The 17,238-nt window shown below is 39.7% G+C and overlaps 1 protein-coding gene across 3 annotated transcripts in view; it reads right to left on the bottom strand.

Moving 5' to 3' along the window:
* The window catches only part of NEDD9 (neural precursor cell expressed, developmentally down-regulated 9), a 95,605-nt gene that overhangs the window by 9,614 nt on the left and 68,753 nt on the right, over positions 1-17,238 (bottom strand). For 2 of the 3 annotated variants that reach the window (XM_084511660.1, XM_084511659.1), the window contains one exon: positions 11,935-12,375. In XM_084511660.1, coding sequence (XP_084367786.1) covers positions 11,935-12,375 — 441 coding nt within the window. Of the gene's footprint in view, positions 1-10,693; positions 10,769-11,934; positions 12,376-17,238 lie in introns of those variants that run through there. The other variant, XM_084511661.1, reaches the window with a different exon arrangement.

Raw genomic sequence — 17,238 nt, 5'->3', positions numbered from 1 at the left:
ATGTGGCATTTATTTTCCATGTAAAAATGCCTGAGGCTTTTATGCCTGCTCCTTTTCAGGCTTCTGAAATAGCTATAAGAAAAAACAGAAAATACAGTTCTAAAACAAGCCCAACAAAACAGCAACACCCAGCAACAACCAAGGTTTGTTGATAATTTAAAAGTCAACTTTGTTCTCCCAGTGACTCAGGTGTATTTTCCTGTATGAAGGATTATTATCCAGTAACAACATGTTCTGAGTGATTTCATAAAATTCCCCACAAACACTGATAATGCTCTGCACTGAGTACAAGAACATTTCCTGTTGTACCTCTGCTCCTCTTCCCTTCCATCACTTTTTGCTACGTTAAACATGCCTTCTGCTGGGCTTGTTCCTAGTCAATTCCGAACAGAAGCTGCTCATCACCAAAACATACCTTGAGCGAATGTTGTGTAACAGTAATTTAAAAGAATATTCATGCTGCTCAATGAAATGAAAATGTGGAACACTGCTTTTTCTGAATGAGGAAGAGGGAGGTAGCTGGATAGATGAAGAAAGCCACCAAACCCAGTACTTTCAGAAGAAAATTCTGATTTGGGGTATTCACCCACAAATCTATTAAATGAACTTTGTTCTTCTGAATGGAGTGCTCAGCCCTTTCAATGCATTGTTGAACCAGTTTTTATGGTTCTGCATGTTTGCTATCTGTTTAGTTTTGAAGACAGACTTCAAAAGGAAGGAGGTGGCTGCAAAAGAAAAGTTCCTCTTCTCTCACTTGTGGAATGGGGATAGCAGCCCTGTTTGATACTTAAGGATTTATTTTCCAGCAAATGTCACTGATCCTCAGACTACAAGAGGATTCTTTTTCCATTTACCTCTTCTCTTTTAAGAATGTCTGTGGTTATCTGAGTTTAAATAATCCTGTATTTCAAACCAGCAATTTTCCTTGTTTACACACTGAAGGAAACAGATGGTGTTCCCACAAACTAGTTAGTCCAACATTCTCAAAACATCATTAACCACTTAATCCATGCAGGGCAACTAGCAGGGACCAGGTTTGGCTCCAGTGAAACATGTAATGAGCCTACTTTGAACTTTCAGTACTGAAAAACAAAGACAACTGAACAGAAAGTTTGTTCTTGCTGAATACCACACTCTTCCAAAAGTAATTACTTGCGTCTTCTCCATGCCAATGGCATATTTATGACCATGAAAAAGAGCTCAATATGCATGTACTTTGCAAAATACCCAGCCTTGTGGTTCATTAAAACTCTCTTCCTTAAACATAAGGAAAAAAGATATTCTGTTTCTTCTAGGATTAAAATGGAAGTTAGGCTAAAACAGAGAACATTCCAAACTAAGGCAGCCGCAAGACAATTCCTGCGCTTCCTGCACATGCACAAAATTGTAGTTTACATTGTTTAAAGAGGATGCAGGGTGAATAAATGTACGGAAGCCGACAGAATTACTCTGGATTTACAGCAATACTGTGGAGGGCAGAATTCAGCCTCTTCCTCTGAACTGCAGTACCTGATATGCAGAATGATGGAAAATACACTTTACTGAGTCTTATAAGGTGAGAAAGCTAAAGCATGGGTATGTTGAACAACTTGCCCCAAATCACTGCAGTTTCTCAGTATGGCCTCTTAATCCCAAGAACCTTCTGAACTGGCCCCTGCTGACTGCTTTTGAAACAGATAGGTGTTTTTAGAGGTGAAGAAGAGGAGGCATATGCATTAGATCTTGTATATGTATTTTTTAAATCTGGAGGAATAGTTGCATTGAAATATGTTTCCTCCCAAGATGCTCTCCTCTTCAGCCCATGGGTAACGCTCAGCAGAGGGCATGAGCTACAGCCAGAAGCTGCTGCTAATGTCAACTGTCAGTCCTGGCTCTGTTAAATCAGCTGTGGCTTGCCCTGGAAGGAGTCCTGTCCTGGAGAAGACCAAGTGGTAGTGCATAAAATGGAGCCATTATAAAGCTTGGACATAGGAAAAAATAATCAAAATATAATTAAAGGAAAAGTAACATATTTGTACTGTTGTAGGGTATTTCTGTACGTTTGTTTAATGTAAAACTCTATAGTTATTGAAAATCTGTTCCCAAGACTCTTAAGTAGATATATAACAGCTACCTGGACTATCTTAGGTTTGTAAGGAAAATGAAACAGCCAAAGGGATATGGGAAAACTGTAAGAGAGTGAGAATTTATTTTTTGGGGGAAAAGTGGTCCCTTCTCTCTTAGACTCTTTGAACCACTGAACTGTGCTGGATCAGACAGTGAGCGACCTCTCAGCCCGTCTTTCTGTTTTGCTTCATGTGCTTAGGAAAACAGGTGTCTATTTAATTTTTTTTTTATTTTTTTATTGAGGGTGGTGGTTATATGACTAAGTAGAACAGCAAGAAGGTTGTGTTAAGAAGAGTGCTCATAAGATAAGATGAGTATTTGAAAAAACTTGGCTAGCTGGCTGAACTCTGTCCTTTTTACAAAAAAAAAAAAAAAAACAAAAACAGGTGTTTCCTCTCCTGTCTTTTACAAGCTGTATCAAGATTTCCAGTGACTGATAATGCATTTCCTAACAATAATACCTATCAAATCACTCAGGATTGTCTGCTGCAAAAAATGAGCATAAATATTTGTATGATGCAGTAATCTTATTTGCTATACATGACGATATCCAATGTGTTTTCCAGCTGTCAGTAAATAAAGGTTGTGGTTTCATTATCACATGTGCTAAGTATGCTTGCGCTTACTAATGTTTGTTTTTGTGAGTTGCCATAGGTCTTAGGATAATCAAATCATAACACTTTATTTCAATCTAAATAATGAATAACCACCAGGCCACTATAAAATATTCAGGTAGAGTACTTTCTGTCATCACTGAAATGTTGGGAGAGCTTTTGATCAAGGCTCACAAGCTGAAAGAGGGGGGGAAGCCTGTAGAGGCAGTTCTAATGAACCAGGTTTAGAGCTGCAACTGTGAGCTGATTTCTAGTGATATGAGGCCAACTGTTTCTGGAGGACAGAAGGAAATTCATAGAAATGACTGCTTTCTCTTTCCCAGGCTGACTGAGTTATTCTGCTAGAAAGAAGCATGGTATCAACACACGTGGTGACACTGCTGTTTTTGTGTAGGCTGTCTTTAACCGGGTGTTCCCCATTAAATTTGCTGAGAAGTAATATTCAGATGTGTGAAGATAAAGTTGTGTCAAACGCTACCCTGACGCAGAACTGATTTGTTCCTTGATGTTGCATGCATCTTTAAAATGCCTGCTTATTTTCCCCCTATGCTTTATGTCCGCTTGTTGTCTGGGACCATTGCTTATGACAATCTGCTTTCCTGCTGTCACTGTATGTGCTCTCAGGGCTGAGGCATGTCCAGATATCATTGACTCACCCAGTGTGTTAAATTAAAAATGCTTTGTTTTGCAGGCTTAGGGCTTTAAACGGAAACTTTATGATGTGGCTATGAAGTGCCTCACCAGTAGATGCCCAGTCTATTTTTAAAAAAAGCAAAATGAAGCAAAACATGATGCTGTAATACAAATAATGAGAAGTAACAAAAATCTGTTACTTTTTTCTTCTTTTGACGTCATATTATTTCAACCAGATTTATGCAAGTTCTGGGTCACGATTCTCAAAGATGTAAAATAGAAGGTGTGAAAGTGATTTAAAATAAAAAAAGTGAAATCACATGCTGGCCTTGATCCAAACCATGAACCCATGGAGGGGAAGAGTTTTTTTTTTTTTTTGTATTGTTTTGTTTTGTTTTGTTTTTTAAGTTATAGAGTTACACAGATGACCTAAGCTTCCACTAGCATAGAATGACAGTGCTGTATTATGTGCAGTGGAATGGTGCTGATTTGCATCAGCTGTAGTTTTGGATTATGGTGTTGAATTTTTGCTTGCTGCTGGTGTTCATGATTGAAAAAACAAACAAGGGTCCATCTTTGCATAGACTGCTGAATGAGCAGTACAAGGTGGAAAAAGGATCAGTACATTTGTCATTAACAAAATTTTACTTTTTTTTTCTTAATTTAATGTTGCTTTCTTGACTAGGTCCTGCTCTCACTTGCATCAGCTTGAGGGTTTTCTGCCAATTTTGTTATGAGCAACATTTCTGCTTGCTTCAGTGGAACAGGCTTAGTGCTGGCTGGCCTTGAATCGCAAGGCTGACTGGGAAGGGGTATTCCTAGCTTCTGATGTCATTCTTCCTTACAAAATGTGATTAAAAAGAAAGAGCCAAATCAATATTTCTGAAGACGTGTCACTTTTGAGGAGAGGAAGAGAAGAACTGCAAAGAGCAGCTCTTTATAGTTAAAAATTATCAGCATTTTCAAGGGAAGTAGAAAAAGTGATACTTTTCCAATATACTTGTGAAGGGTTTTACCAGTGCCATCCCCATGACAATTACTCATTTAAGACAGACTGATTTCATCAGTTCTGCGTGTGTTGGCCAGCAGGACTAAAGAGCTGATGTGTTACAGTACTGGTGATAGAAGAGTCATGCACTCTAGAGTGCCGAAATAAATGGTTGTGGTGAAAAAAAACCTACCAGAATTATTGTCTGCTCAGTTCTTCTGGTGGAGAAGTATGTGTATTTGCTAAAGCATTATCTGGAAGTCTGTGATCAAATTTCAGCACAAGCTTTGATTAATGAAAAGCCCATGGTAAAACTTGGTACTTCAGTGTTTTGGAAGCAGCTTCCTGCTTTGGCCATCCCAGTCTATTTAGTCTTCCCATTTTAAAAACGTTCCAACATGAAGAACCATTCAACACGTGCACTTGTTTCCTATGCTGGTAATAGCATGACTGTCTGCTCTCAAAAACAGAAGCCTAATGATAGGGCATTTGGAAGATGAGAGGAAATGAAGAACAAAGATGAGAAGAAAAGGTTCTGGGATAGGTAGGGCAGAGAATGGTCTTACTTTTGTGAGTGATAGGAAATCCTGAAGGCTCACAAACAATAAATCAGTTTGGTTCAGTCAAATTATTTGTTTTAATTCTTTTGAGGACTTTCATCTTATTTTTGTTATTTCTTCCTTCCTATATTAAGTTTCTAGATTTAATGTTAGAGGAGAATAAAAAGGGGGAAGAGGGGTAAGAAATCTTCATTTGGAAAATGTTTAAGTTGGATGTTTCAATAACTTTTTGTTTCCCTTCAAATATTTTATTTCTTTATTTGAGACATTTCTCAGAAATGACTCTTCCCTGTCAACAGTTTCCGTTTGGGTAAATTGGCATTTCCAAGTGAGGGGAAAAATGGTTGCAATGTAACACTGCCAGTTTCAATTTCAAGTGAGTGTTCTCATGGGTGCAGACATGCAGAAGTAGGGGAAGTGTCCCTCAGTCACTTAAGTTGAGAATCATGGTGCTCTGAGAGAAGTAGGCAGAGGAAAGCTTCCAGCAGGAAGAAGTTCAATGTAATTTGATTTCTAGAGGTTCTTGGGCTTAGAAGCTATATTCTGGTTCTATTTTTATATGGGTTTCTCAAGGCAAGTGTTCAGACAAGTTCTGCTAACTGTTTACTTTTACACGGCTTGTTTTGGCAAGTTTATGGGAGGTGTAGACTCCTCTTAAACAGGCATTAATGCAACAGGCAATTAAGGATGCAGTTAATATAATAATTAGACTAGACTTCAGACAGGTCTGATTGTGTATATAAAAAAAGTTGTAACGATAAGATCCAATAGGAATATGTCAGTGTTCTTTAGGGATTACAGATGTACTGTCTCATGGAAGATTTTTGTCTCCTAAGAAATTAATTGCATTAATTTCACTTTGATTCCATTTGGATGATCTGTTTTGGTAGAAAGTTTCATTTAAGCTTAGGGTTTTCTAAAGATTAAAAAAAAAAAACCAAACACACACACACAAAATATTAAAACTGCTATTAACAACAACAACAAAAAAATCATAACAGATGTGAAATTATGACAATCTGATGCTAATAAGTTTTCTGCCAAAACAACGGTCTACAAAATCATCCAGCACCTGCAAAGCCTCTAGTTACCAATAGCACTATATTTCCTGACAGTCAAACACCAGTCTACATACATCCATTTCCCATCTCAGAAATTGCACTTCCTCCTATGACGAGGCTCGCTTTTTAAATAATCAGGTTTGCACTCAAGTTTTTCTAAAATGCTTGACTGCTGTAGTTCTTCAGTCTGGGTACTTGCAGGGAAATTTAAATCACCCAAACCTATTGTTTGGCTAGTGGGTTTTCAGATGTAACCAAAGATGCAGTTAGGTCTAACCACCAAGGAAGAGACCAAAAGTTTTTTTGTTTTTTTTTCTTATTTATTTATTTAAACTATTTTTATTATTATTTTTAAAGCTAAGGTTTAATCCTGCACTTGTGCCTGTGCCGGCAGATTTGTGTTCCTGGGGAGCTCATCTGTTGAATGAGGTTGCAGGACTGGCCCCTTTTCTGATATTACAAGGAAAAAATGCATGCCTTTGGTCTACAAATAGAACTGATTAAAAAGAGAGCTACACATAGGGAGAAACAAAGAGTAATGGTGAGCTCATATGTTTACTCAGCCTAATAAAATGCAGTCTTTTTCTTAAAATAGATGTCTACAAATCACATCAGTGACTAAGTACTGCTTACTCTGCCTTATGGATGAGGGTTTCTTCACTCAGTGGTTTTCTGGGAGACTACTGAGGATAGATTACTGATATGAAGCCCATGAAGTTAAATGGCATTTCTCTTATTAATTTCACATGAAGTTACAAGAGAAACACCCAAATCTAAGGATATGTCTGTGTGCTGCTTTTACCATTCAGTTTGCACTTGATTTGAGAGACTTTTATCCTTCAGAGCACACGTCATGAAACAGAGCACTGAGTGTTGAGGTACCTGTTACAATTCCTGGTGCACTCAGCAAATTTGTTGTGTGTTCAACAATTTAACACTGAAGCAGGAGCTTGTTACAAAGGATACAAATCCCCAAAGTAGAGTTTGTAATGTGAAAGTAAAAGAAAAGATGGACTGCTTGGGCCATTTAAGTAAACTGTATCACAGGAAGCTGTTACTTGAGGGTAAATGGGGACATTATTCTATTTTGGAATGTAAATACATTTTTTAATAAAAAAAAGAAAGGTAGCATATGCACTATTTTGTTGCTTGTTGACACAAGTATCTACCATGCTAACCACAGCTTTTCACTATGCTAGGTATATGTATTTTCATACTTCATAAATGTGAAGCTAGGCAAGAAAAAAGATGATAAACAGAGGGCAGGCTCATTCCTGGAACAAACGTTACATTGCAGTCATTTGTTTCCTCCCCACTAAGACAGTATTTGTTTAATTGGAAGGAAAAACGTCACAATGTGGCTCACTTGTTACTGAAGCCTATGCCGGAACAGTCAGGGTGGTGCTACTTGTGGGGTGGTGGTGCCACTTTCGTGTAGATTGAACCAACTTGACTCTAGTGCAAATAAAGACCATTAGGGAATAAGGTCTGTTCTCTCAACCACAGCTTGCCTAAACCTCCTGCTGAAGGCAGTGAACTTGTGAAAAAGCTGGAGATCACAGGATGGTGAGGTGTTAAAGTCTTGATCCATGTCAAGGGCGTGTTTACACTTGGAAATAGGCCAGGGATGTTCACGTGCAAATATGAGTTCCTTTTGTGTTCTGCTTCATCCCCTTTTAAAAGGTGGGGAAGTCTAAGTGTTTCCTAAGCTGTGGAGTTTTACTTTAAAACAACAACAACAACAAAAAGCTGATGTATTCCTAGTTGGCATTAATCTCTATTTGGCTGTTACTCCACACCTTGTGGGAGTTGTACTTCAGGGCTGATATCCACTGCAAAGCAGTTGCTTCCCTCCTTGAACAGCTGTGGTGCATCCACCTCATATTCTGTTTTGTGCCGATTTCTCTTGATCAAAAGTTCTCCCTCAAGCTACTGATTCCTACAGAAAGCTTTCAGGTGTCATTGTAATGGCTTTCCAACATGGAAAAATTTCCTTTAAACTTTTGGCCAAAACTATTTGCTGGATGGCAGGGACAGTGGAGCAGGTCAGTTAGGGAAACACTGAACCAGAAAAAAAAAAAAAAGACTTAAATTATATCGGTGATGTCCTTTAATCATTATTTTCCACAAGAGCTTTAAATTAGAGAAAGCTATGGGTAACCGCAGATGCAGAAGACACTTCGTGCTTTGATGGTGCCTTTCCCAAAGGATGTTCCCCCAGCAGTCTTCACAGAATGAGTTCCCTTATAATCACCCCCACATGTTTTGCAGATGAGACCACTGAGGTGCTGAGACTCCACTCAAGACTATGCAGAACTCTGTGGCAAGGATAAAACCCAGGTTTCCTGAATACCAGATTTGACTGAAGATTCCTTCTCTTTGCTGGTTGCAGTGAAAGTAAGGCTGAGCACAGAAGGGAGGAATAAATCATAAGATACAGCTTTTGTACTTTTACGCTCCTCTGATGCTCTTCACACTTGGAGGTGTAACTGTTTTGTGACTGAACTTGCAGCACAGCTGTAAAAGCTTACTGCTGAGCAAGGCTAATTTTAAACCACCCCTCATTATCTCTGTCATTTGTAGGGTAAGTTTTAGAAGGTGGTATTTTTATTTGACAGAAGAAACTGGTAGAGCTCTGTCGTCAACAACTTGCCTAGCCAGAATCAATTCATCATAATTACCTGCCTCAGAACTCCTTTTTGGTTTGCTTTGCCTCTCTGGCTAACTAGATGTATTACCTCAACACAGCTTTATAACATGCCTGCTGTTGATTTACTGTTACTTGAGGCTAGACTATTCCTGCCTGACAGCAGTCAGAGCTTTGCCTGTAAAACTTGTATGGCAGCCAAACCACACATTTGCACAAAGAAAACAGGCAAACGTGCATGGAAATGCATAGGATAGGAACTGCTGCTGGACCTCCTTAGGATGGTATTTAGGACACAGCCTTCTTGAGCTACTGCTATGAGAAGGGAGAAGGCTTACACATACGATGAGTGTATAGTAATAAACCTTTAACTTCCATAGCCCCACAAAGTCACACAGCTTGCTAACCAGCTCCTTCTGCTGATGGAAGAAAGCAGAATGGCTCACTTAAGTCATTGTGGCAGGTGTCACAACTCTGAGAAAATATATTCATAGTTTTGGTAGTCAAGGCAAAGATTCCCAAAATCAAACACTCAAGATTTGTTTTACTGATCCCTAGAGAAGGAAGATTTGGGGACAGGCTGTTTCCCCTGACAAAGGAAGCAAGCACTAAAGTCTTCCCCTTAATTATTTTTTTTTCTTTCATGAAGGCATTAGCAGGGAGTTGCAGCAGCTGTTTTTGTTGAGCATAGCAGTAAACACTGGTTTGCAAGTTTAGACTGATAAAGAATTGAGTATTTTCTTCTTTACTTTTTTTTTTTTTTTTTTTTTTTTGCCTTAGACTCTTCTGTTACTAATAAACCTACAGTTCTCTCTTGTCTATCATCATTTCAACCCCAAAGCACTCTTCTTAGTCTGAAACAGAGAATTCCAAGGGGCTAAACATGTGTCTGCCTCTAATCAAAGCAAGACACTGGAATGAAGTTTGCCATCCAGCAAGTTTGCCACTAATACTGAATAGTGAAACTCGGGGCTTTTAGGACAAATAAATTCAAAGTTGGGCTTAAAACAATCCCATCCTAAGTAACAAGAATTGGCCAGTGCTAAGTAGGTTGACAGCTACTTGGCTAAGGGTAAACCACTTTATAAATGCACATTTAGTTTATTCTACAGTGGACAGTGTAGCCACTTGTTTTTATGCTGCACAGCTGACTTTTCATAACTTGCAAAGAATTAAATGAAACAAGTTATAAGTCAGCCAAATAAATGGTCTTAGTTTTCTACAGAAGGTGCCTTGAATTCAGAAAAAAGCATATTCAAATTTTCTGAAAAATTTCCAGGCTGAAACTTAGTGAAAACAGATGTTTTAGTGTCTCTGATTTTTGCACCTCAACAAGAAGTTTGCATTTAACTGAAATCTCTGTTTCAATTACTTCGATGTACCTGGAGTTTTATCACACTCCATCCAGTGTTCAAGTTTATGCAGAATGTCCTATTAGTTTCAGCGGAGCTGGAGAAGGCATGCGGGAAGGTTAAGAGATTTTGCATGCAGTTGGAGGGCTTTGCCTTTCAGGTTTGTACTTCTGCCTTTCAGAGTACACACACACACACTCATTACACTGCATAAACTACGCTAGTCATCATTTAGACAGGCCAGGTTTCCTAAAACCAAAGAAGCTGGTCAGTAAATAGAACTTAATCTGAGCTAACATCCTTCTCAACAGGCTTTGGTGCAGCTCTGCAGTATGGTGCATCTTCTGTGGCCTGAGCCAGCTGGCTGAGGCATCTCCACATGGTTCTGGAAGATACAGACCATACAGACCTACACTAAAATGTGATCTTTTCTTTGCTGTCTGTTCAAGAAGAGGTTTTTTGCCAGGTGTTTGCTCACTACCTGGGAAGGTGCCTGAATGTTATCGTGGATAGGTAAACTACACTGCCCCAGAAAATGTTTAACTGTATCTAGGCCTGTAGGCACAGGAGAAAAGGAGATAGAAGATGTGAGATTACCCAAGAAAACCCACATGATTGCTCCAACAAAGATCCTACTTCTACTTATGCAGCAAGTGCAGTTTATCTTCCTGCTCATTTTATCTTTTTGCATGCCCTACAAAGCATAATTGTGGAAAAGCTGAGCAAACAAACCTCTCCTATAATTTGACTTGGAATGATTTCACATATCTTTTGCTCTTGCACAGAAGGAAAGAAGTCCATTTATACCTATCACTGAAAATGAAATTATAACAAGGAAATAAAATCATGAGAAGAACTCTTCTAAAGGCCTGATATGAAAAAATGTGAGTTTAGCGTCTAAAAACAAACAAACAAACAGAACAACCCAAAACAGACTGTCTTGCCAATATAAATCATGAGATGAAAGTTTGAACTAGTCAGGAACTTCCTGACGGAAACACCATCTGCTCATATAACTTGGATATAAATACCATGCTTTACGCTCTCAAGGTAAGGAAGATGCTAACTGCCAGAGCTGCTGAGCTGGGAATTGAAGGACTGCAGGGCAACTTCTTTTTGGCTTGGCAATTAGCAGTCTGGAAAGCCAGGAGAATCTCCTCCCTCACTTGTACACACTTTCCCTAATCTTTTCAGTCACCAAGACCCTGCTGCCACATGTACAGGTGGTACTGTGCACCATTTCACCCGCAAATGTAAAATGAGGCAATGATAAGAGATAAGGAGAGCCTGAGATGGACAACAGGAGGAGGGAGGGATTCACATAATGCACTGTCACTCATTCTCACTGGAGACTTCGGAGCTCTTCAGCTTTGGAGATCCCACTTTCAATCAATAAATCTGCATAATCATCAGGTGCATTCTTAGAAACTTTAGGTTCATTATTAACCCCTTGTTATCATCATCCTCTTGCTCCTTCACTCTTCCAAGTATCTCTTGTCTCATCAATCATTGCTCTCTTTGTAATTTAGAACCACTGAGGCAATACATATTTAATTAAACAAAAATTATTTGGGCAGATGATGTAACTGCTCATTAACTTGTGGGAGAGTTAATCTCACTGCAGCAGCTATCTTTTGAGCATATAATGCAAAAACGCCGTAGGCCAGATGTGCTCCAGGCTCCTCAGGGAGCCTGTGAGGACACAAGACCACATACTTCCCTCACCTTTAGCAGCTGCTAAATGCTCTACCGAGTTACACATTAAGCAAGCCATCAATAACTGGGCCTTTCTTTTCTTTCCATAGCAGTAAAATTACAAGCAGGGAGTGGGTAAGTAGCTCAGCAATCGGTAGTTGACTTACTTATTTACCCGTCCTTAAGCCCACAGGCTATTACTACATACTGACTACTTCACTGGCAGTCGGCACAAGTGACCTGCTTTGGAGCTATGATATGAAAGTAAATGCATGTACCTTGTTAATCAGAGGTGGACCATCAAGGCATCTCTGCATGGAAGGTGGCACTTGGTAAATATCGTGCTCCACTAGACCATGACCAGTGGGTATTTGATAAATTCCCTGATTCAGATGTGAAGGCGGCACCTGGTAGACAGGGTCCTGTGCTGAAGCATGCGAGCTTGGCACTTGATAGATTTTTTGTTGGTTGAAGGACTGATGTGTCAGTCCTGAACTGGATGTATCCTGGCCAGATGGACCATCCTGTACCACTGGACCTATCAGAAGTTTCACACGGTTGCCTGGAACAATGCCTTGCCGACCATGTAAGGAACAGAGCCACCATCCTTCAAGACCTTCAGTGTTCTGTTCTATCACCGTCAAAATGTCTCCTTTACGGAAGGCCAACTCTTCTGCACATTCAGGGACATTATCATACAGGGCTCTTGCCATAAGATTCTGTGGAGAAAGAAAGAGAAGAAAAACAAATGAACAAACAAGCAAGAATTTTTCTAAAACTTCAAGGACATTCTAGGTGGAGAGGAAGAAGAACTGAATTTGACAAAGTGTGCAGAAGACCAAAATAACCCAGAAAATGATGCAACATAACATGGGATTCCTCTTTTCCAAGTTGGAGAAATTAGGTACTTATGTATTAGCAACACTGCAAGTGAGAGCTTTTCCAGTAATACCAGGTCCAGTAGAAGCTCTTTAAATGGTCTGTTTGCCTATAAGGACAGTAAGCCAGGAGAGTTCTGCTCTCAGCTCCAGGATGCTCTTCCTGTTCCTTGAGGCTTGTAAACTCATCATCTCCTGGCATCAATTTCTCTATAAACATGTGTATACTCTGTGCAGAGCTACAGCTAGCTAGCTGATAATTTAAATAAATTTTGAACACCACTCCAAGCAACATAAACCAGAACAACTGCAGGGTCCCAAAAGGCTTTCCAGTAGAAGTGAAGATTCCATTAGCATAAAGACAGTGGGACAGTTTTTCTTAGCTAACACCTGCAGACTTCTTAAAGTTAGGGATCTAGGGATGACAGGGTGAGGAAAACCCACGCTAAAATACAAACTGACAAAATGTCACTGTTTCTGAACTACAACACTCGTATTATGTAGCTCTGTGCCTTCTCATTCTTTCTGTAAACTTCCTTGGTGGAACAGCATAAAAGCAGCTTAATAGGTTAAAAAGCTTTCCCATCCACCCACCACCACTCTAAAGCCCCAAACAACAACAAAAAAATAATACAAAGGACAAGGTTCCTTAGAGCCCTGCTCTCTGTAGACAGACCTTGAAGAGAACATTATTTCAGAAACAATGTGCTCAGCGACCCCAGCAGGAGTCATAGCTTTGCCACAGGGAAAGCTGTACCAGTCTATGTGGGCATGTCCTTTTGTCAAAGAGAATTAAGAACCAAACATTACCGCATAGCACATCAATGTGCAACCTGGGAGGACTCCAAGGGCAGCCAAGGAGCGTCAGTTTAACAGTTCAAGCGTTCTTATATGCATCTTGGTTGATTATTGCTACTTCTCCACTTGAAATAACACAAAACCTCACATGGGTCTACTCCCAAGCATCTGTCTAGCGTTTCGGGCAGGTTTTGCAGTTTGCCCAGAGATCCATCTTGCTGTGGCTATGCTACCAGCAGTACCTCTGCTAAGAAGTTTTAAGCCACCTCTGAGTCTTTGTAGACCTGTGATTTGTGAGGTGCAGATGTCCTCCTGAAAAGTGCTATCTCCTCTCATAGATTGAACCAGCTCCTTTCCCTCTGTCTCTGCAGGCCTGTGTGGCACATTCAATTCTGAATTAACAGTCAAGCTTAGGTATTCAATAGAAAGTAGGCAGGCTGTATGTACTGACATTCTTGGAGCCCTCACAAAGGCCATGGACATTTCATTTTTTGGCTCTGGTTATGTTTCCAGATACATTGGCAGTGACTGCTCCATGCCTGCCTGCTTTTTGGTGAAGGCAGTCAGCAGAGACAGTTATAAATTAATTGTAAGCACCTGAAAAAACACAGGGAACCCTGTATCTGGAGTGTTCTAAGTATGTGGATGCAGTACACAGACTGAAATGGTGCTAATCCCCTATAAGATAGGATATGCAGCTGCCCTTAAGGTTTATCTTCCCTCTATTAAAGGGACAGTGGCAAGTACAGTTTACTGTTTTTATCTGTCGTTATTTATTCTCCCTCTTGGACATACTAAAACTTTTTTTTTAGTCCCCCATTAATTATATATTTTCCCATTGAAAATCACTGCATTTCTCCATCATCTCTGTTATTCATCAAGACAGCAGACTTCATTTGATCTTGCTTGGGTCGATGTTTCTAAGCACATCACACAACCAGGAGGTTGTATGAAGGAGTAACCGGTGGACGGAGAGGGGGGAAGCTCAAATGTCACATAAAAGGTAGATGAATATGTTTTTTCTCAGACATGTGCTATTGAAACAGGGTGCATGAGATCAGTTTTCTCTTCTCTGAATGGGGGATCAGCTTTCAAATGTATGAGAAACATCGGCTTTGCCTTTCATCAGCGTCATTAGGGAGGTCATTATAAATTAGGCTCTGGCTTGGAAAAGCAGGACTGCCATTTTGAGCTCCCATGTGAATGAAGAGCAGCACTGGGGGCCCACCGTTCCCTCTGACTGAAATCTATTCTGTTCATCAGTCAACAATGCTGAGAAATGTGAATAGAGATACAGCACAAAGCAATTTTGTCCATGCCTTGGCAGAACTTTAAAACTATTCCTTAGCACCATTAAACACAATGGTCTCTTCTCAAATACTACATCTGAGCTATTGCTGTGTTGACTTTGCTGCTCAGCTGAGCCCAAGAAGCTCAGAAAAGAAAAGCTCCTGTCTAGTGTGAATATTCAAGTTAATCTCTTATTTTTTTACATTTATTTCAAATGTGTCTTTCACAGGAGAAATCTACTAATGTGACTAGCTCAGCCTGTATAACTAAATAGGGCTTTTGCAGAGGATGGTGTTTGAAGAGGACAATGATTACACGGGGTCCACAAAATGAGCAGGCTAAACCAATGATAAATGCTTATTCTTCTATACTTCATTGGTTTAAGGTATTTAAAAAAACATGATTAGGTTCTACAGCAAAGCAGTTCTCAGAACAAAGCCTGGAATGGTGGCAGAATTAGAGCAGATAAAAATTCCCATGTGAATTTTGTTTCCAGTTGCTCATTATCTCTGTCCCAGTGACCTTCTCACCACCTGGCGTGCAGCATGTTAATACTTTCTGGATATGCTTCAAGAACTTCCTTGCTGCAAATAACATCAGATTCTTGTTGTCAGCGTTAACTTGGGCACCAGTATGTGAATTATACTAATTGGTTGCCACTTGTCTCAAAGCAATTTTCCCAAGGCCTTTTGAATAGCCCATAGTCATGCCACCAGCATCCCTCACTGATGGAGCAGTAAAGTCATAACATATTCCTCCAAACAAGCACTGGAATGAGAAATAAAAATCCTGTTGCTTGGTTGCCAACAAGTGTTCATGCTAAGCAAACCTCCTGTGTTCGGAGTTTCCCTGACTCCATTCTTCCTTCACAGGACTTCTCAGTGTGAGCTTCAGGAACAGTATCACAGATGCTGCTATTAGTCAGCATAGTTAGCCTTGAGAATAATCAAAATAGTCACCACAGAAGCTAATCAGGAAAGCTTTTGAAAACCACACAGCAATCTTTAACAGGCTGTGGTGATCAGGCTGGTAGTCTCTACTCTTCCACATGCAGAAAGAAGTCCTGATCGAAGATACCTCTCAATACTTTATCTGGATTGATTTGACAAATTTGAATATTATTTTGGCAACTGGGAAGTTGCACAAAAGTCTTTTTATATTTCCAATACAATAGGGGGGAAAAAGGAGGGCAACAGATTCAGAACTACAAATTCATGTTCTGTAATGGCAGGGAAGAAATCATTTGATCCTAGATAGGGACAAATGTTAGTTTGCCATGGGAATCAGCTACACTTCATAAAATGGACTTTTATGAAAAGAAGGCTCTTATGGCCTTCTTTTAATAAGATTAAGGATGGATGTCTCTGTTGCTCTCCATCAATCCAGTTAAATGATATTTATCATATATATGTGTCATAATATATGATATAATTCAGTTGCATGATAGTTGCAATTGTGCTCGCTTAAAACTGAAAGTACCCATGGTCTGTAAACAACTCTGTTCTCCTGATCTCCTGTGTTATAGCAGCACAGCAGCCATGCTTCAGTTAATGAGAGCTTTGACTTTTTTGACTGGAAAGTCTCTGGACTCTCTGGACTTGACTGGATACTCTCTAGATGATATGCAGATTCCAGTGCCCACAGTCCCAAATTTCAACATCAGTTGAGACAGAAGTAAAGTTTTCAAGGGTTCACTACATAAAGTGAACCTGGTATTTCATGTTTTTTCAATGCCAGCTCTAAATCCATTCATATTCTCTGTAAACTTTAGATTTTTCTCTTTTGAGTCCACGATGCATGTCCCAGTAAAACCTGGCTGAGAACAAAAGATGCTGCCCTGAAAGCTGTCACATGTCCTACATGTAGTACCTGAAGTAAAAAAAATAAAAATAAAAAATCTCTCCGTAAACTATTTTTCCTCTCAGATGCAAAAGAGATTACAGGCCAGATTCAGATGCATAAAGACTGCATGAAGTCCATCTCAGACAAGTCAAAGTTGTCTCCTATCTCCTAAACCTACAGTGATCAATGGCTAGCATGCCTGCAGCTGAACAAAGACACACAAAAATATTTTGAAAAATACAAACTATTTTTGTTAACCTTCCCTAAAGCAAAGGGAACTGATAAAATTCTGTTATTTTTAATTTGAAGAATGAAAGGTTGCTTGTTGATGAGAATGAATGGCAGAAGAGGGAACTGAGAGAGCGGTGGAAACATCTATTCCTGCTGTTAGAGTAAACACAGACAGTGACGTGGGTAACAAGAGCGTGTGAGGTGCATGCAGCCATGCAAGTAAACACAGGAATGATAAATGACACGCTATGAGATTAAATACAAAAGGCTCCTTAAGCGCCAAGGACTGTGGTGCCAAGCTCCTGGTGCAGAGCTGCTGACCTGAGTGCTTAGCCAGTGCTGCCGTGAATGAACACTGAAAGAAAAGGGTCAGCCAAATGTAAGCTCACTGAAGTGCAGTCACTTCCCTCAGAGGTGCAATCTGATGATGTTCCAGAGAACACAGGTTTGTGCATACTACACCCCACAAACCAGAGTAGGGGGCATTGTGTTTTTTTGTGTGTTTTATTTTCTTCTTTGTTTTGTTTTTAAATATTGCTTCCT

This window comes from Aythya ferina, assembly GCF_964211825.1.
Source record: "Aythya ferina genome assembly, chromosome: 2".
Taxonomy (NCBI): domain Eukaryota; kingdom Metazoa; phylum Chordata; class Aves; order Anseriformes; family Anatidae; genus Aythya; species Aythya ferina.
The sequence above is the reverse complement of the archived record's forward strand: the minus strand, read 5'-3'. Positions and strand labels throughout refer to the sequence as shown.